Source organism: Camarhynchus parvulus, chromosome 9 (genome assembly GCF_901933205.1).
Source record: "Camarhynchus parvulus chromosome 9, STF_HiC, whole genome shotgun sequence".
NCBI lineage: Eukaryota > Metazoa > Chordata > Aves > Passeriformes > Thraupidae > Camarhynchus > Camarhynchus parvulus.
In genome coordinates, this window is record NC_044579.1 from 16,137,592 (window position 1) to 16,156,597 (window position 19,006).

At 40.5% G+C, this 19,006-nt stretch overlaps 1 protein-coding gene across 3 annotated transcripts in view; it reads right to left on the bottom strand.

The window, feature by feature from the left end:
- The window catches only part of NYAP2 (neuronal tyrosine-phosphorylated phosphoinositide-3-kinase adaptor 2), a 134,993-nt gene that overhangs the window by 71,388 nt on the left and 44,599 nt on the right, over positions 1 to 19,006 (bottom strand). For all 3 annotated transcript variants that reach the window (XM_030954320.1, XM_030954321.1, XM_030954319.1), the window contains one exon: positions 2,319 to 2,617. In XM_030954320.1, the coding sequence (XP_030810180.1) occupies positions 2,319 to 2,617 (299 nt within the window). The remainder of the gene's footprint in view (positions 1 to 2,318; positions 2,618 to 19,006) is intronic.

The window sequence follows — 19,006 nt, forward strand, 5'->3', positions numbered from 1 at the left end:
TGCCCATTGCTGCTCTACTTGTAAAGCAGCAGAATGAGCATAATACATGTCATAAATTAAACATCAGAGAGATCCTTAATGTTCCATGAAGGCATTTATTCACACTGAAAAGCAACATTTAGTTATTATCTTTTATGCTGGTGATGGAGTATTACTCATTCATCAGTTTTTTCCAGAGATCTTGCTATGAATATGCAGCTCTTGATGACAATAGTGAGAATCCAAGGTGTTCTGCAATACTTGGACTCTGGTATGGCACCATTGTCATGCAGAGGAACCAGAGTGAACAAGGCTGCAGTACCACACATGTCACTCATAACTTGTGTGATGGGATAGATCAAGCTCAACCTGCACAGAGTGGAGGAGGAAAAATGTCTTTGGAAACAGAAATGTCAACCAAGTTTGAACTTTGAAATCTGTCAGAAGGGACATGACTACATATTTCATTCTTGGATTCAAATTTCAGATAGCAGAAGATGATGAGGGAAAGGAAACAAAATGTTCAGAACCTTCCAGCATGACAATAATGCTGAAGAAAATCTAGTTCTATGAGGAAAAAAGCTGCTTAAGGGGTCTGCCATGACTTCTGTGAGGCTGGCAAAATACTTGGATGTATTTCAATTATCCTTGTTATTATTGCTACTTCAAATCTGTCAAATTCTCTTGGTTCTCAGCAAATGAGGAAAAGGGCTGGGATATGGATGTAAAACAGACTCCATTCCTAATCATCCTAGAGATGGTGCTGAGGTCAGCTATTCTGAACAGCACCATGTACTGTGTGACCCAATTCACACTTGCAGGAATAGTCATGAAACAAATTAAAAAACATTAAAACCTTTCCTACTACTCTGTCTGCAAAACAGACTTCATCTAGTCTTGATGATTCTGGGTTGGACAGATTCAGGGGAAAAGAGTGCTAAGAGACATATTAAAGAATTATAAAAGTACTTTAAAATGTATTTTTTAAAAGAAGTTTTGAGTAATGTAAGAGCTCCTGCCTCTCGCCTCAGAGCATATCAGACCAATAAGTTTGTGCCTCTTTTGATACTAAACAAAAATTTGAAAGACTTTCTGATAAGAGAATTTAAATCTCAAAGTTGAAATGGTTTCTGTGTAGGCTTTGGTCCAGTAAAGTTGTGGAAAACTGTTTTTGTTAAGGACAGTTACCTAATGCTTGCATTTGTCATGTTAGTCTGCATGGAGTTGATGTCATGGTCACTGAAGAAGACAGATATGGAAGTAATGAGAAATGTCATAAGCACAATAACTACCAAGAGCATAAATAAATCCACAGCTTTGCTCAGCACTTGTGTTCAACTTCACAGTCATAGACATATTTGCCACCATGATTTACACATTCATTGGCATCTTTGTTATCATCAACAACTCTTTAAAATTAGATTAAAGGGGCTCATATCATGAATGTAGCTTACAAGTATTTCTGGCCACAGCACCAAGCAAAGGGATACACACTAGGAGGACAACATGCTGCATCAGATGTCAAACTGATATGTAACACAGCAGTGGGAGACACCAGCACTAATCAAACCATTTGTCCTTATGGGTTCCTTCCTACAGTTCACACTGTGAAGCAGAGTCATCCTGATCTCTCTAGGAGAGAGTACAGCTGGTCCTACTGCTGCACAGAATGTATTTACAGCATGGAATAAAGGAAGGAGATGACCCCTACAGTGTTAGCTCATCTTTAGCAGCGCAGTGTAAGGAAGCAACATTTTTACTAAAACTATTTGTTAATTCTCTTCTGAATGCTGCTCTGGCTGAAATGTAACTGGGAGGAATGGGAAGAGAAAATGTAGATTCAGACACAAACAGAAGCTTTGGGCTATCCATTATCATCCTGGCTAAAATTTTTACTGCTTGCTGTGGAGTTTCAAGGCCATGAAGTATTCTTTTTATTAATTTCTGTTCTTGACTCTTTTGTTGAGGAGAGCCCTTTCCAGAGCTGTGGTTTGCACCATGCTAGTGATATGGTCAGTGGTCCTTGGCTGGTGGGCAGATAAATCGGCCTACACTCTAACTGACAGCAATCTCTTCCCCCTTCACTTTGAACAAACTCAGCTCATTCTCCAGTATACATCCAGACCATGTAAGTGGTGCAGTTCTGTGACAAATGTCAAAGGCAAAACTATCCAGAACAGTTGGATAGTTGGTCCCACATTTAGACATGAGCAGTCTAGGATACCTGTGTTGGCACTGTTACACAAATAGGGAAACATACAGGTAATTCTTAAATTCAACAGGATAATCTTAAGACTGGTTCATCAACCCCCTTTTTCCCAAAGAATTGTGGTGTTTACCTTCAGTCCTGTCTGGTAGTTTCCCACTTTTGCTTGTTGTTCCAGTGTTGACAGTTTCCGACGAGGTGCTCAGTTTGGTGTTGGGGTCTCGCTTCGGTTTTGGAGGCGGCTGCTTTCGAGAGCTGCTGCTTTCATCATCAGTTCCTCCAACTGAATGAAGAGACTGGGATCTGACAGTGAAGCCACTGGAGCAGGGGTGTGGCAGTCTGTCCTGAGGAGCAGGCATTGTCATAAATCCCATGCGGAAATGTTTCCCCACATAGCTGCCTTCATTTCCTCTTGCTACTTCTCCACCTATGCTGTAAGACAAAATACAAATATAAGCAAAAGTTCCTCCTTTGCCTGAACCATATCTGGAATCACCGGGTCTTAGTTCTGCCTGTGACAAGCAGATCTTGTTTTTGAATTTGAAAACAAGCAATGGTCTTCTCTGGAAAGAAGATGGCTACTAGAGAAGTCTATTTTTCAATATAAGCTGCCAACAACTGCAGCACTGCTAAGCACTCAGAATTTTACAAAAAGAAATCAAGACAAAATTTTGTCAGGTTTCATAGTATTGTAACTAGAAATTTTCTACAGAACAAATTTCAAACATTGAAAGTCAGAACTGAGTTTTCAGGAAAACAGGAAACTGTAAGTAGGGCAAAGAATAACACTTTAGAAATACAACAGGGGGTATTGATCCACATCCCCTGACACATCTTCAACTACAGATGCTCATGTAGCTTGGGAAACAAGGCTCATGGCATCCAATCAAGCTTTTCCCTTGAGACTAAAGAATGGTAGAGAATAAATATTCTAAAAATTACTTGGCTATAGGAAACTCAACATCACATCAATCTGCAACACAAGCAGCTTCAGACTAGTAAATTACAAGTGTAGGAGATGAAAAGACCATGGACACCAGGTGGGACACCAGGAAGAACATAACCTCCAGCCATGTAGAAACACAGGTAAAGAAGAAGGAAGGTTCAGTTGAAACAAGTGCTACCATACCAAACACTGCATTTTTCTGTGGGTGGCATGACTGAGAACTTGATATTATTCCTGTTCCACTCATGCTTATCAGTTCTGAAAAACAGCTCTTACTGGTGTTTATACTGCAAACCAACAGCACATTTCAATTCAGGCAAGTCAGTGACTATGCAAAGAAACTCAGCAACACACACAGGTCAATGTGGGCCTGTTTGCAAGGAGGTTTGAAATGGTACCACTGTGGGCACACAGAAATGTCAGCACAAGAACTGTGAAGCATAAGAAAGCTCTAATTAGCTCCTGTTTCCCCTTCACACAGAGTAAAGCTCTAAGCGGGGTAAGTGCCTCTTACTTGATGTTGCCTTGGTCTGGCGAAGTTTATTTGGTGCTAGAATACTATTCCTTTTTAAAAAGACAAGTGCATTTCTCAAAAGTGTGAAGAGTAAGCAAGGCCACCTCATTTCCACCCCATCTTCACTGTAGGTAAAACACAAGCTGTATCTAATTGTCCTAAAGGCAACAGACTGGCAATGAGCAATATACAGCTTTGTGCCTGATAAAGGAGAACCTTTGTTTGCTTATTACTCTCCCTGCATTTTCATCCCATTTCCTCTCCAAGTGGAGATGTCCACTTTCAAAACTGGTTAACAACAGAACAGGTCTAACTGACCATGTGCCACTTTCCAGAGGCACTGACACCTACCCACATATGTAAATGTATGCACACATGCCTGCCACACATATGCACACACTGGTCCATGCTTATAGCCAAGTTGTTACTAAATCCTAATTGGCACCAATTCCAAAGGGATTTGCAGCCAGAAAGATCAAGAGGTAGAACTCATTCATTTGAATATTTCTAAAAAAACTGTAGTTAGTTCGAATGATTAACTATGCCTCTACTAATCTTTCATAAACTGTTCTGAAAATAATATAATCCTCTGACACTGGACTATAGAAAGAGCCTGTCATATTATTTAAAGAAGATTACTATCCAAACATGATGAAGAATGCAGGTGGGGGGTCTGCTTCCTTTCTTAAGTCTATTGGATAATCATGTTTAGCAAAGAAAATTTCAGTTTGCCATGTCTCCAATGCTACAATTCTTAACAGTTTACATTATTTAATTACTGTGTTTACTTCACTGCTGTGTGAAGGTGTTTGAACCATCCACAATAAGCCAGGTTCTTATGGCAAGCTGGATGGACTTGCACAAATCCCCCTGAGGTGATATATTTCACCCTTTTCCTAAGAATACACAGGACTGCATTTATACGAAGCATGGGGGCTTTTTTGCCAAACTGCTGCATCTTGTATTCCAGAAATTAAAACTTACAAAATGTACTCCCGGTGTCTAAATGCACTGTATCATTAAACAATTAAATAAAAATCTTATCCCCTGCTTAATTTTTCATTCTTTACTTATTTTCAACATAGATGAAACCCTCACCTGCTTCCTACACTTTCTCCAGAGCAAAGAGCCTACAGCCAGGTGAGAGAGAGGTTGTGGGTACACATGGGAACAGAACTTGGTGCTGTTCAGCATCACAGCTGGAAAAGATCTGGTCTTTCTTTCCTACATCCTCTGCTCAGCTACCAGGCAAAACCAGCCTTTTCATCACCATTTCCCTGTTTTCAGCCACATTTAAAGGAGTATCCATTTGTCTTTGAATGCAGGAGCCAACACTCAGCCGCTGGTTAAGCTCTGTAAACCAGAAGTTGAAGACTACCCTCCAGTCTTTGGTCCTGGGTGCTGGTCATTGACCAGGATCACAAAAGACTTAGGTTTGTTCCCTTCCTTGCTCCCTTAAGCTTGTACCCTACACTGGTAGCAACTCCCAGTATAGGGCAGTGGGTGTTTCCCAGCTGGCTCTGACCAGTTCACACCAGCACAACACACAATGGGCTGCCAAGTTCACACCTCAGCAATGCAAACCAAAATCCCCTGCGTGTAAAGAGAGAGGAATAACTTCAGACTCACACCAAGAGCAAAAAATCAAAAGCAGGATGGCAGATTTCAAATGTGGCATCCCCTGCCCTCAGGTAGCAGCATCCTGAAGGTCCATTTAGACTTGTGCAATGCATGGTCCTGCTGTTGTCACATCATGAATCCAGACAGAATGAAAGGATTTATTTGTATACTCCTCCTGCTCACAGCCACAGGAATTGGCTGGGGCTAGCATGTGTCCCACTTCAGCACAACAAGCTGACAAAGATTTACACATAACTGGCTGTGCAGCAATGACTACAGAGACAGTGAGAGAGAAAGGAACTGTGTACGTCTCACTCCATTATTTTTGACAGGTAAGACTCTGTGCTCCTCATTGTACTGATAATGAGTTCTATCTCATTGCAAAACTGTATTATGTGAGTTGCTGCCAGTATTACATAGTTTATTAATATATATGGAAATGCAGATTTGGATTATTCTTCTGGGAAGTTTGAATTTGAACTTGGTCAGGATCAAATGCTTCTCTGACAAGGAATTATGTACAGCATTAAATAACTGTTAAAAATGCAAGACATTTGTCTGCAAAGAGAGCTATGATTACATAACAACAAAATTAATCACATGATTGCTTACGTTAAACACATCAAAGCTGACTTGGTGCTGAAAATGCACTTCAGTGTTTGCCCAGGTCTGGTGACTGATGCTGCCACGGGTGAAGAAAAGGGCAATGCCAAGTGTCAGATACATTGAAGACAATTGCTGTAAACCATCTCTCCCTTCAGAACCACGTTACAGCTCCAACCCCAGCTCAGCAGGCCCATGCAGACCATCAAGTGCTACCAGGTTACACACCCTCTCCTTGGGTGCACTGCAAGGAAAGCAAGATCCCATCCCTCTCCCTCTTCTACACAGTGATGGAATTAAATCATTCCAGAAAATACTAAAACTATCAGATCTGTCTTAAACCAGTTACAGCAGATTTCAGCTTTCATTTCTAAAATATGAACAAGAGATCTGACTGATGGAGCCAATGAGTCTCATTACATCTCCATACAGGTTTTGTCTGTCAGCTGAGTTTTTTTGAGGTCAGAACTGGGCTACCATTAAACCACACTGGCCTGGCTGCTCCTACAGCAGCGTCAGCCTGCTGGCACATTGGCTGTGGTCATGGCAGGGCTGCACATTTCACAGCTCACTTCTGGTGCTCTGCCTGCTCTTTTCCACCAAAAAGATACCAGAGTATTGATGTAACTACAGCACAAAATAACAGAAGAAGATCTTTGACAAACTACAGAGGAGTCTTTTATATTATTAATTTCATTACACATCACAAGAGTGAAAGTTACAGAGGAAGATTAAACATTAGAAATGAACACAGAAAGTGCTCTAAATGCAAACAGCATGGGGAAGGTCATGTCCACTTTGCTTGGTCATAAGGTTCCTGCTGACTCAACATTTTTTCAAGTTGTTAAGTTAGAAAACTAAGGCAAATAAATTTTCATCACACTGATGAAAAATACAACAAGGAAAAATACATTCATGAAAATTGATTGTCTGCATCTGACCACATTGACAAAAGTGTGGTCTTTTTAGTTTGCATTGTTCCTATTTAATATTGAAAAAAAATATTTTAATTTGCTGTGCAGTTTCATTACTTGGTCCAGACAGAAACTGAATTAATTCCTGGGGAAAAAAATTAATAGTTGTATGAAAACTTTTATTTTACTTGGTGTCACTGCTTAACTATAAACAAAATAGAATATTAAATTCCTCAGTGCAGTTGTGAGGAGTAGAAATCTTGGACTGAGACCATAAAGTCAGAATACCCTGGAGATGGATTTTCTTCCTAGCTATCTATCAACTCTTGTTCTTGGTTTTCATGCAAAAATTCTCCTATCAGTTTAAATTTACACTGGATTATTTTCATCCCTCAGGCACTAAGAACCACTTCATAGTTCTCCTCATCCTTGTATGGTTTCCTTTTTTCTTCCTGTGCTTCTTTACATTGGATTTTCTGCTTTTTTGGCACAAGTTCAAAAAGGGAGCTACACCTGATTATGAGATTTGACCTCCAAAGCAGGAGGAAGGGGGATTTGCTCTGCTGGGGTTGAGCCATTTTTGAAGGCATTTTAATTTCTTTGCTGTGATACATTCCAGTCAGGCACCACAGAAAGTCACCATCCTTCTAAGTGTTGGAATTCCAGGTAGCCAAGAGAAACCATTTCAAGAGCGGTTGCTCACTCCTCTTGTGCTTGAAGAAGATTCACCAGAGACACCGGTTCCTTTGCTGGCAGAAACTGAGCTGGGAGTCTCTGCAGGCTCCTCTGTGGAATGGGGAGAACTGGGAGTTCCAGGGCAAGTGAAGCACATGGATGGCCAGGCTCCTTCCCTCCGGGGAGCTGCAAGCCCACGCAGAGCTAATCCCCCCTGACACGCTTCTAATCCACCAGGGAAGCCATCTGAGTCAGAGACAGAAGTCACTAAAAAATTAACTGATAACATAGGAAGAATTTTCTGCAGAAATGACTAATCATCAGCAAAACAAAAGGAATAAAAATACCTAACTCAAGGATCTTGCACTAGCTGGTTTGACTGTGCAAACAACAGTTTATCCCATGGTGTATTTATATTTTCTGGGTTAAGACAGTAGCTACTGCTGTTTTAACCATTTCCTTGCTCTGACAGCAGAGAACATCCAGCTACCCTGCTCATATCAAATGTTCTGCATATGAAGGGCTGAAATGGCTTTGAAATGTCTATTCCCCATCAGAATAAATTATGCACACATATACTAAGGATGACACATTTTACTTTGTATCTGAGAAGCACTTTCAAGATTAGCATAAATTATATTTGTAAATTAGAGGTTGGATGCCAAAACAACAGAAGATATACTATTTTTATCCCCCTAAACATGATTTTAACAGACCATGAAATGTAATACTGAAGAAATAAGGACAGGATCACAATCATGGATACAGGAACTACACGGTAGGTATGGTTTTACACAAATCTATACCGTTTTTGTCACAAAAATTAAACATGAAAATTACACACATTTATCTCTATCTTTTTAAATAACACTTCAGAGTTCCCCCTTCTTATTCCCAAAGAACATACACACTATTTTTTTTGCATTACTTTTCTGAAATACTCAAATGACTCACCATGATCTCAAATCAAGAACCAGAGGGTAACACTACCATCCTTTTAGATACAGGCTAAAGCATAAATGGGTTGTGACAAAGGTCAGATTTAGAGCCATTTTGTGCACCTGGAGGACTGCCTAAAATGAGCAGCCAATATGTCTATGCACATCAAACTTCTTCTCTCTACCATATGCCTCTGCTTTTGAGGTAGGAGATCAGGTGCTGCTGCTTAAGAAGTCGGGCCTCTCAGGATATACAGAATACATTAGTGCTGCAAAATAAAATTTATTCTTTAATCCCACCTGTCAAACCCACAGGCCCAGGGTTTGATCCTGCAGACATGCAATGACAATCCCACTCTGAGTACCCAAATTATTGCACTGAAACACCCAGGAAGCTTTGTGGAAATTGCTTGTGCCTCATGAATCTCTTGTAAGCAACACCACTCACAGATGTGTATCCACTGCCTATTTTTACACTGGGTTGTTTCTTTAAGCCCTTTGTGCTCTTCTTGACAGTCTGCCATCCCCAACAGGACTCACAGAAGATTCTCCAGAAGAAACTGAACTGCCACACCACGTTGTGGCTGCACTGTAAGATTAATTGAATCCCTGGGGAGCAACCAAAAAACAGCTGTAATCCCTCCGAGTGCACAACAGATAATAAAAGCAAAACTAACCAAGACAGTCCACAGCAGGTTTTCCCATATGATGCCAGAAAATCTGATTTTAAATGATGATCTGGTGTGCTCTGCAGTGAACTACTCTTATAATGCTAAACATAGAAAATTCTAGCAAGAATCAGAATTTCGGGGAACAAGTGGGAAAAAAAGCAAAATCAAAATGAGCCCAAAACACTTTATGAGAAACTCTTATAAATTTAAAACTTGGTTTGCTGTTTTTAGAACAAATCTAACATAAGCTAGACAGCTTGGAAAGGAGTAACTGAGGAGAAAGGACCTTTCTGATCCACAGAGAGCTCAACAAAATTGTTTCATGAGTCTGAACAGAAGTGCAGGTACTAGCTCTATTTTCCACTTGTGCTGCTGCTATTTATAGCAGAGTGTCTCCTAAACCAGACACTAAGGATTCCTGCATTGGGCTGAGCATCCCCAAAGGCCTGGCACTGCTCTCCTCAGCAGGACCAGCTGTCCCTGCAGTACCAGGGGTACAGGGACCCCAGTGCTGCAGCCCACGTGTGCCTGGTGACCAGCTGATGCACAGGGGGACATCTGTGGGCTCTGAATACACCACACTGGAGAGGCTGGAGTGAAAAGTCCTCTGCTGTTATATGGATACAGTTATTTTTAATTTTGCATTGGGGGATGCACAGCTAAAAGCCAGCAAATGAAAGCTCATATGTTCAGAGTCACCTAGAATTAGACATGAAGCATATGCAATGTTTAAACTGAGTGCAAATGCATGTTCACATTAATGGAGTGGGGTTTTGCATCCTGTCAAAAACAGGTGGAGCTCGACCAAGGCTGTGTTTTTATCACATTCACTGGAAAACCACATGGCTCAGACTCCATTCTGCCTGAGCAACTGCAGCTAAGTAAATATTTCAATGAGATATGGAAATAAATTAACATACAAAATAATTCTTGGGCATTTCTGGAACTTCAGTTTTGACTCAAAATTTCAATGGAAAAAGAAATCTGTACAGAGTAAAAGACCCTTTTTATGGATCAGACGGTATTTTTCCCACTTACAAGGACTCTGGGTGCTGGACTGGTCTTTGCACAGGAAACAAAAAAAACCCATTTTACTGCAGTTTACCCAGCCTAGCTACATAAATGTTCTGCTGGATCTATCCACAACCTATGACAGCAGAGTGATGTAAATCATAGCAGTCTTCAGCAGAAAATCCTTTTTTACCTGGAAGAGCCCTGTCTGAGCCCCTCACCATGACTTCACAGCTAGAAATAGTACCCTTGTGCTATTAGGGTAGTTAATCTCTCTGTCCTTCTGATGTCTGAAAGAAAGGTTTCAGCTCTTTTGTCAATCACTACTCTGTATTTTAAGTGGACAGCAGTGACAATCTCTGCTTTGCAAAATGAAATCGACTAAAAAACTAAGTGAAATATTTTTGATATGTGTAATAAACCCAGGAACCAGGAAAGGAAATCACTCCACAGATGTGTACATTGGTGTCCCTCCCTCCTTCCTCCCAGGACAGTCTCAATCTGCTAAATAAAGCTACATTAAATCCTGTACATCAGTATCAACTGTTCTTCTCCTCAGAGCCTGGAGAGGTTTTTTCACTAAGATAAAAAATTCTCATGAAGATCTCCCTGCTTATTTCACTTCTCTGTGTGTACCAAAGTGATCATTATTGCCACAACAGAATATTAATGTGCTTCACATCTAAATTTAGAAATAATACTATAAAAAACTCTTTCCTTGTCTTGATGGATGTCAGTTTCTTAGCCAGGGTTGTCAGAAGCTAGTTATTTGTTCATAGAAATAAATAAAGACATTTTATTTTCAGAAACACAGTTAATTTAATATCGTACATCAGAGCATATGACAAGCAAGTGTAGTGGGCATAGAGGTGGTCAGGGCCCAGTGATTGGAGTGAGGACACTGACAGAGGCCAGCCAGCAAACACACATCTGTCCCCACTCATGTACCCAGCATGTCCCTGAACCCTTTCCACAATGAGGTCTTCCAACACATTCATTGCATCTCCATTCCCTTTAGAAATCAAGGTGAATTGTCCAAATGCAAAGCACAGAAACGCTTTTCTCCTCTGTATCCATGCACAGATCTAATGGGCCAGACCCAGGAGCTCCAGCAGACTATTAAAAGGTCTTTATGAATACAGGAATTTAACACCAGAGACAACTGGCTACAACAAAAGCTGCCAATAAACTTCCCAAGCTGCCAGAAATTAGCACATGCTGATTTTCATCGCTCACAGAATTACTTTTTCAAATGGGGATGATCAGATAATTTTGGGAACTGCTGTGTTGTGCTGGTTTTTTTTCCTGCAAGACTAGCATTTTGCCAAATTTTTGAGCAAAACCTATGTCCAACAAGCTCTGACAGTGAAGGAAGATAGTGCTTAAATTCTCCTTTAGGGACATGTACTTACATTGCCCAAAGGGTCATCACTACAACCTATGAAGCTGCAGTGAAATGGAATTTTGCTGAAGCAACAGCTTATTTTCCAAGCTGTCAAAGTCTGTGTGAGGATTTGTTAGAGAGCTAAAACATTAAAACAAAGAGCGACACCCTTGTAACCTGCATTTAATGGTGTAATGGTAAATTAAAATGTACTAGTTTAGTTCCCTGCATGAGAGGTGATCAGCTCTGTGCTGTTCAAACTGAAAGTACATAAATTCCCTTTATTCCTCAGGCAACTCTTCAAAGCTGTCATTTACTGAATGTTATGTTTCAAGTGTCTCAGTTTGAAGAAATAATGCTGTGTGTGTGCTGATGTTGTGAGCTGTGGCAGCCAGGGTCACACAAAGTCTGGACCTGATTTTAAGTAAAGATGACAAATCACAAATAATGCACTGCTGCTTTCCTTTGCTCTAAGAATTATAGTTAAAATCTGCAAAGCTGCTGGTAATAAGTTGTAATGCATATACATTTCCAGGTTGCTTAAACCCTTTGAAAAATCCTCTATCTAGGAACAATAACCCTGACATCATATGAAGTGGATTTCCCTCTCCCAAAGCTACATTGCAGGCAGCAGCCTGCTTTAAAACACCTGAAAGGGGAAGCTCAGAGATAATTTGTATGTGGTCTCCCAGCACTGATGTCCAAATCAGTTATCTGCACACCAGGCTGCACACAGGGGATGTTTCTGTCCCTCAGAAGAGTAATTCAGCTATGCTTTTTAATTGTTTATGTATTTTTAAACCCAAGAAAATTCTGTTCTCCGCTCCAGAATATGTGATACCCCTTCCCCTGCCCTGCGCCCACAGAGGACACAGGAGCTGTTGTTCTGTCCTTACTGCACCAGCCAGCCCAGAGTTTGCAATTTTCAGATGCTAAGAAAAAAAAATTCCTTCAAAGTGGTCTCATGATAAAAATCTTAAACCAGAGCGGCCTCAATTCAAACATTTTGGGTCATTATACATAAGACTGAAACAGTAGACTCAAATCCTACCGAGAAGTCGTGACAACGTATCTTTTAACAGGCACTTTCACCCGCTTAATAAATGAAGTGATGGCCTACTGAGCTTTAAGAAATAGAATCACTGAATCATTGAAGTTGGAAAAGATTTTTATGATCATCAAATCCAACCATCAACCCAGCACCACCACCATGCTCACCACTAAACCATGTCCTCAGTGCTAGAAGGATGAACCTTACTGGGCTTTGCACACACACTTCTGTGAATTTGCATGTGAAATGACTTTGTACCCCACCTAGAATGGTACACAGAAATGTTAATGTTCCTGGTGGTGAGCAGCTCATTATTCTGGTCTCTAGAATCTCCATTTTATTTTTACCTCAGTAGGAAGTGAAATATAACAATTGTTAAATAAGAGCTAGCTGCATCTAGTTATTTAACCAGTGGATACACTGCTTTACAACAAAAGTAGATGATTGCAGGTAAGAGATGCAGCACAACTACATTATTGCAGCCTTAAAATGCCTTCTAGAAACTTTTTGGAGGAAAAGGGTAAAATCAGCTTTTTCCCCAAGGTGTGTTTTGAGTTAAACAGCTAAATATGACTTGTTGCCATATTTTCAAGTTTTGCCTTATATCCTCAACATACTTAAAATGAGAGCCAAGGCCTTTTTATAGTCCTGCTGTTGGATTCTGGAATGGAAAATGAAATGCAATCCAAGGTTGTAGGACACAACGCTTGGGAAGTTAAAACTATGGAGTTTCACAGATGTTTGTGAGTGATCCAAGATGACACTTTTAATCCACTCTCAGATATTAAAAAAGGGATATTTCATAGGTGTATCCAGTAAAATTAGGACAGCTTTGATTCAAGACCCAGAACAGCATCAAAAGAGCTAACAAAATTATAGCACCAAGGAAAGAAATATCTCCTAAGGAGAGATTCCCTTCCGTGACAGTGACAAAATTGGGTCATCTCCCAGATGCTAGCATCTATAATTCTTGAAATGCAGATAAAATGCAGATAAAAATAAATACAAAGTATAAGCTTTCACAATACATTGGAGTTATTTATGCATATACTTAATCTGTGTTTACTGCCCTTCAAGCTGCATACAGAAACAATTAGATGTCTTTTTAGAAGGGATAGTATGGAGCATGCAGATCTATAGCTTTGATTTAAAGAGTATGACAGGCAATCAGTGTGTGTCCGAGGAAGCCCACATCAGCAAAGAGACATGTTAAAGCCACATTTGAATTTTCTTTTTTAGGACTGAACAGATGAGTGTTTCCTTCATGTTCTGAACACAGTGGGATTGGGAAATATTCTGAATTTCAGGCTAGGAGAAAATGGATTGCTTCAAATTATAGGAAAATGAACAGCACTGATTTTATTCTTCACTTTCAGCAGAATTGAGTAGTGCATAGCAGAAAAAAGAAAGCCAGATGCATTCCTAAGTCTGTTATATATTTCCACCAGAAGCAGCATAACAACTAGAAATTAACTATTTCTCTACATTTTTCACTCTCATGAGACAAACATTAAATTTAGCTAATGAACTGGAAAGAAAAAAAAAGTCTATGGATTAATATTTTTTAAATTATTAAAAGAAACAGGAATACAGACAGGAAATTAAAGGCAGTATTCCTATATTAATACTGATGTACAATTTGAGCAGCTAAAGATCCCGTTTAAAAAGACATCAATATCACTTCCAAAAAAGGTTTACATTGCTTGTGAGAATATGAACTGAAGCTATTTCAGCTGGGAAGAGTCTGATTGCAAAGTCACAAAACTGTTAAAATGCAGACTAATAGAAAGAAGACAGCTGAGCAAATGGGTTGCATTTTGTTTCAGAAACCAGAGACTCAAACCATCATGTATTAAGTTTGAAAGAAGCCACTATAAAATTGAAAAACCTGAGCAGGACTCTCCAGTCCCTTCTGTCCCATTTTCATGGACAGTGTCCCCATACCCTTGGTCAAAGCCAGGCTCAGATCTGTCCCTCTGTGCTCTGTCAGGACAACAGAGCCAGAGAGCAGTATAAACAAACTGCTCTGTTTCCTATGCAGATGAACCAAGGTCAGCTTTTTCCTCCCAAGCCAAGTCACTCAGTGACCACAGTGAATGTGAATGGCTGGACAAGAGTCTCAGACTGTCCCTGCAGAGGAGCACTCTGTGCCCTGTGCTTCCTGTGGCCAGGAAGAATGTGAGCCAGACAAGTCTCTGTCCCACTTTTAAACTGCAAAGCGCAAGGTAATTGAGAGTCAAAACAGAGCCTAAATCACCCAAAAAACAAAGTTCTTGAGATTCAAGCTCCCCAAAACTTCCTTTAGAGACTGTTATACACACATGTACCACTCACACAGTCTCATGCAGAAAGCTTCAATCTCAGCTAGGGCTGCTCCCAATGACAATGTTCCAATATGTAGTTTAATAATTCTATTGGTATTCTTTGAGAATAACGACTGTTGTTGTTCCTTTTTGTTTTGCTGCACTCTTTGTCATTTTGTTAGCTTCCATCCCTAATGTGCTTTATTATCATGCAGGTCCTTGCCCAGTCTATCTGTTACCTGCTCATTAGAACTCCTGTGGTAGAAAATGTTCCTGCAGGAACCTAATTCTAGTGCATTCCAATTTATTTTCAGGCTGAGTGAGTCTGAAAACTCAGATTATTAAGGTGAGTTTGCTGTGATGTATTTGATAGACTGTGTTTTGCCGTATTGGGCAAAGGGAAATTCATCTATAAAGTTTTAACTTTATACTTGGAAAGCTAAACAAAAATAAGTAAATCTAGATCCTCAAAGAGGCCTGCAACCACTGGGGCTTAAAAGTGACTAGGAGGTCAATGGGAAAAACAATTTAAGGCATTTCTTTGTAAGATATGTGAGAGGGATATATGGCAATTAGCGATACAAGCTTGTTCTGATGACACTTTCACCATGGAAACCCACTTTGGAATTCTCCAAAATAGCTTGAAAATTTCCAAACAAGTGTTTTTAGTTTAAATTGCTAATAAAACCATTGAATGGATCAGTGAGTTGAACCTACAGCAAACTCCAGCAGCACAAAATTTTTATGTGCAATTTTAGGGCTGAGTTCCCTACAGAACGACCATAGAGCTCTTACTGCACTGCAGCTATGGCTATAAAATATTAGCAGTGTTAAGTAAATTACAATATAGTATATGAGAAAGGCTTTCCATCAGGTAACATCTAGGCCTCCAAACTATTCAGAACAGGTCTTATTACTTTTCTCCAACGTATTTTAAAATCATTTATTTACTAAGACTTAATTTAAAGCAAAAGAAGAAAGAAAAAATTTCTAAGAGTTTAATCATAGCTAAAAGGCTTACAGCATGCACATTTTCTTCAATTTATTATTAAAAACAGCAGCAAAAATTGACCGTGGTATTGAAAGGGCAAGAGAAAATTAAGCAATGCCTCATCTACTACTTCCAACTCAATTTTAAGCACTCTGGGCCTTTTCATATAAATTGCAATTTTATTGCTGGCATTAGAGAAGTAGTTATCCTGCTCTCTGAAAATGCCTACCACTTTCTGGGCAAGTCTGTGGAATATGTGTAAATGATTAACCACAGGCCAGGTCAGCTCAGACACAGAGCAATTACAGACTGGTGCAGAGCCCTGGAAAACTTTAAAGCCACAGGCCAGCAGAGGCTCCTGATTAAGAGACGCACACGAAGCCACTGACCAGCCACTGCCGCCAGAACAAGGTGGTCTCAACAGCCTCTTTTCTGTTCCCCTGCACTGATTTTTTTTCTTATTTCCTGAGGCAGACCCAGTGTGCACATACCCAGCAGGCATCACAGCCAGTCCCCAGAAGGCTCTGGTCTCCTCAGGAGCTGTAACAACTCAGGAGCATCCTGTCAGACCAGCCAGCCTGAGCAGAGGGAGCCTGGCTGTAGCCCAGTCATGCCTCAATGAGAATATCATCTCCCTTATTACAAAAGACACCAAATAAAACTGGATATTTAGGTTTCATACTGTCATGAGAGGGAAAACTGCTACTAAATATTAGCTTATCACTAGGTATTCAACCAATTTCACAGAAGACTAGCAGCATCTCGTTAGGTTTATATATATAAACTGTCATCTGTTCAGTCCATTTATAAAATGTGGGAAGGCAGCAGGAAACCTAAGGATTCATGAAGAGTTCTTGGAGAGAAACATCCACTGCTGTCTTTGTAATTTCTCTCAGCCTTTGATTTTAGCCTCATGTTTTCACAGTTCTTTCTCCTCCTTTCTGCATGGCCCTGCAGAACCACCAGTCACCCTGTGCACTCCATGTTAGACACTGAGAGCTTCTGTGCAAATGTTCAGCACCAGCACCACTGTCAGCAGCTGTGTGCTGGCTCTGACATTTTACACCGCTTGCTCTTAATCTAGGGACAAGGGCAAAGGATATCATGAGGGGATGCACAGGGGAAGCAGAAGCCACCCTACAAAGCTTGTTGTGACAAAGCAGAACTGGGTCCACAAGTGGAGCTGCAGGTCAGCAGGAGGGCAAGGACTTCAGAAACCCCACTGAGTACACAGGACTCAGCTAGGGGCTATCTTGTGCAGTGATATAGTCTCAGGGACTTGCACTACCTTGGCCTCTCCTGATTGTTTCCTCTTGGATAGCTGCTGTTGCTCTATTTCAGAAGTTGGCAGATAATGCAGAACAGCCAGCTGAGCCAAAACCTGAATTCACATGCCATGGTTCCCAAGCTGCAACCTCGCACCCAGAACCACCCTTTGTCACACTTCTGCTTTTCTCTGTGTGCTTTGAGTTTTACCTCTCAAATACACAGAAACACTGGTCTGAACAGAACTTCAGAGCCCTCAGAGAGGGGGCACCCCAAGGCACCACATACCAACTCAGAAAGGAACTGTTGAGGCTATGAAGACGCCTCCAATACACTCTCTTTTGACACAAAGGACAATGGCAGTTTCTCAGGAGAAGCCAAGTCTTTGGCCTTAGAGCACAAAAGGGGTTTGCAGTGAGGCCACAGACCTGGAAAGCAAAGCAGAATATATTCTTGGCTTATCTACAGCTGCTATCTCATTATTTCCCACCTTGCTGTCCAAAGTTCCCCAGCACACTAGCAGGAGAAGCAAGTCTGTAAAATACAATATAAATACAAAAAAAGGATAAAATACCTCATGTTGTCAATGTGATTTAGCCCTTGGCCAGCAACCTGTGAACAGATTTGAGTATTTGGACAATCTGTTCATAACAAAAGACATGACAGACAGGAATGCAAGAGTGTGTCCAGTAAACATGGTGAAGTGCCAAGGCTAAGGAGATCAGTAACAAATGGAGAAAAACAAGTTATTTTGTTTTCCACGAGCCAGAGAAACAGGAAGAGGAAGATGAGGAAGTAAGGGAGAAGTCCTGCCCTGAGCATAGTGGATTCTTCATGGATAGATGCATATTTGCTGCACTGCAGATACACTTACACATAATAAACCTGAATTCATTAATACTAAATATTTACGCTCAGCTTGTAACTCATCCAAAAAAGCAATTATGATACATCATGTTGATGGAGAGAATAAAATCATTAAAATTTGGATCACTCACACAAGATACTGTGTCAATGCACATTTAACAGTAAAATCCCTAGTAGAGTACATTTAATGGGAATAGTCCAATGCTTTCTAATAAAGCAATGCAAAATCTGTTTTGCTGTAACACTGCCCTGGTTCCAGGTGGGATGGAGTTAATTTCTTTTTAGTAGCTATTACAAAGCTGTGTTTTGGATTTGGAATTAGAATGGTGTTAATAATACAGTGATATTTTGGTTATTTGCTAAGTTGTGTTTAACCTAAGTCAAGGACTTTTTTCTTATCTCATGCTCTGCCAGTGAGGAGGTACACAAAAATCAAACAAAAAATGAACAAACCCCCAAAAACCTCTCCAAAACCAAATTTAGCATAGCTTAAACCAAGAGGTAACTCTTGGGACTGAACTTTGTTTGTAATATTTTCCCAGCAGCCTGACATGTTACAGGTGTCATTTGTGGGGGACTGAAAACACAGAGGTGAGCTAGTAGCAGCAGCACCTTTCACCTTATCATAGCAGGAAAGGAGAAGCTATACAAGAAGAGACTCTCAGTGCCCATCCTCAGCCTATTTCCAGTCCACTTGATTATCTTTGAGAAAGGGCTAAACAACAGAAACTCCTTGGCTGGAAATGAAGAGTGCGTCTATCAAAAGTCAGACCCTGAGATGTGACAATCTGAGTCCTCTCTTTCTCAAATAACACTTGTCAGAGATTAACCAGGTGGCCTTTTAAAAGGCAGCACATTCCCTGCAGTCCCTGTCCATGCTGGATATGGCTTCCAGCTCCAACCGCACAGAGGCCTTGGAATCAAAGCCTGGTTGAAAATTGTAGGTCTTGGAATTACCAGTAGCTGCTTAAAAGATATGTAGCCTGAAGCACAGTCCAAGCACACTGGAGGGACTCTGATTGAAACTGATGACAGACACAGGTTTTAGGGGAAGTGGCTGTCCAGTT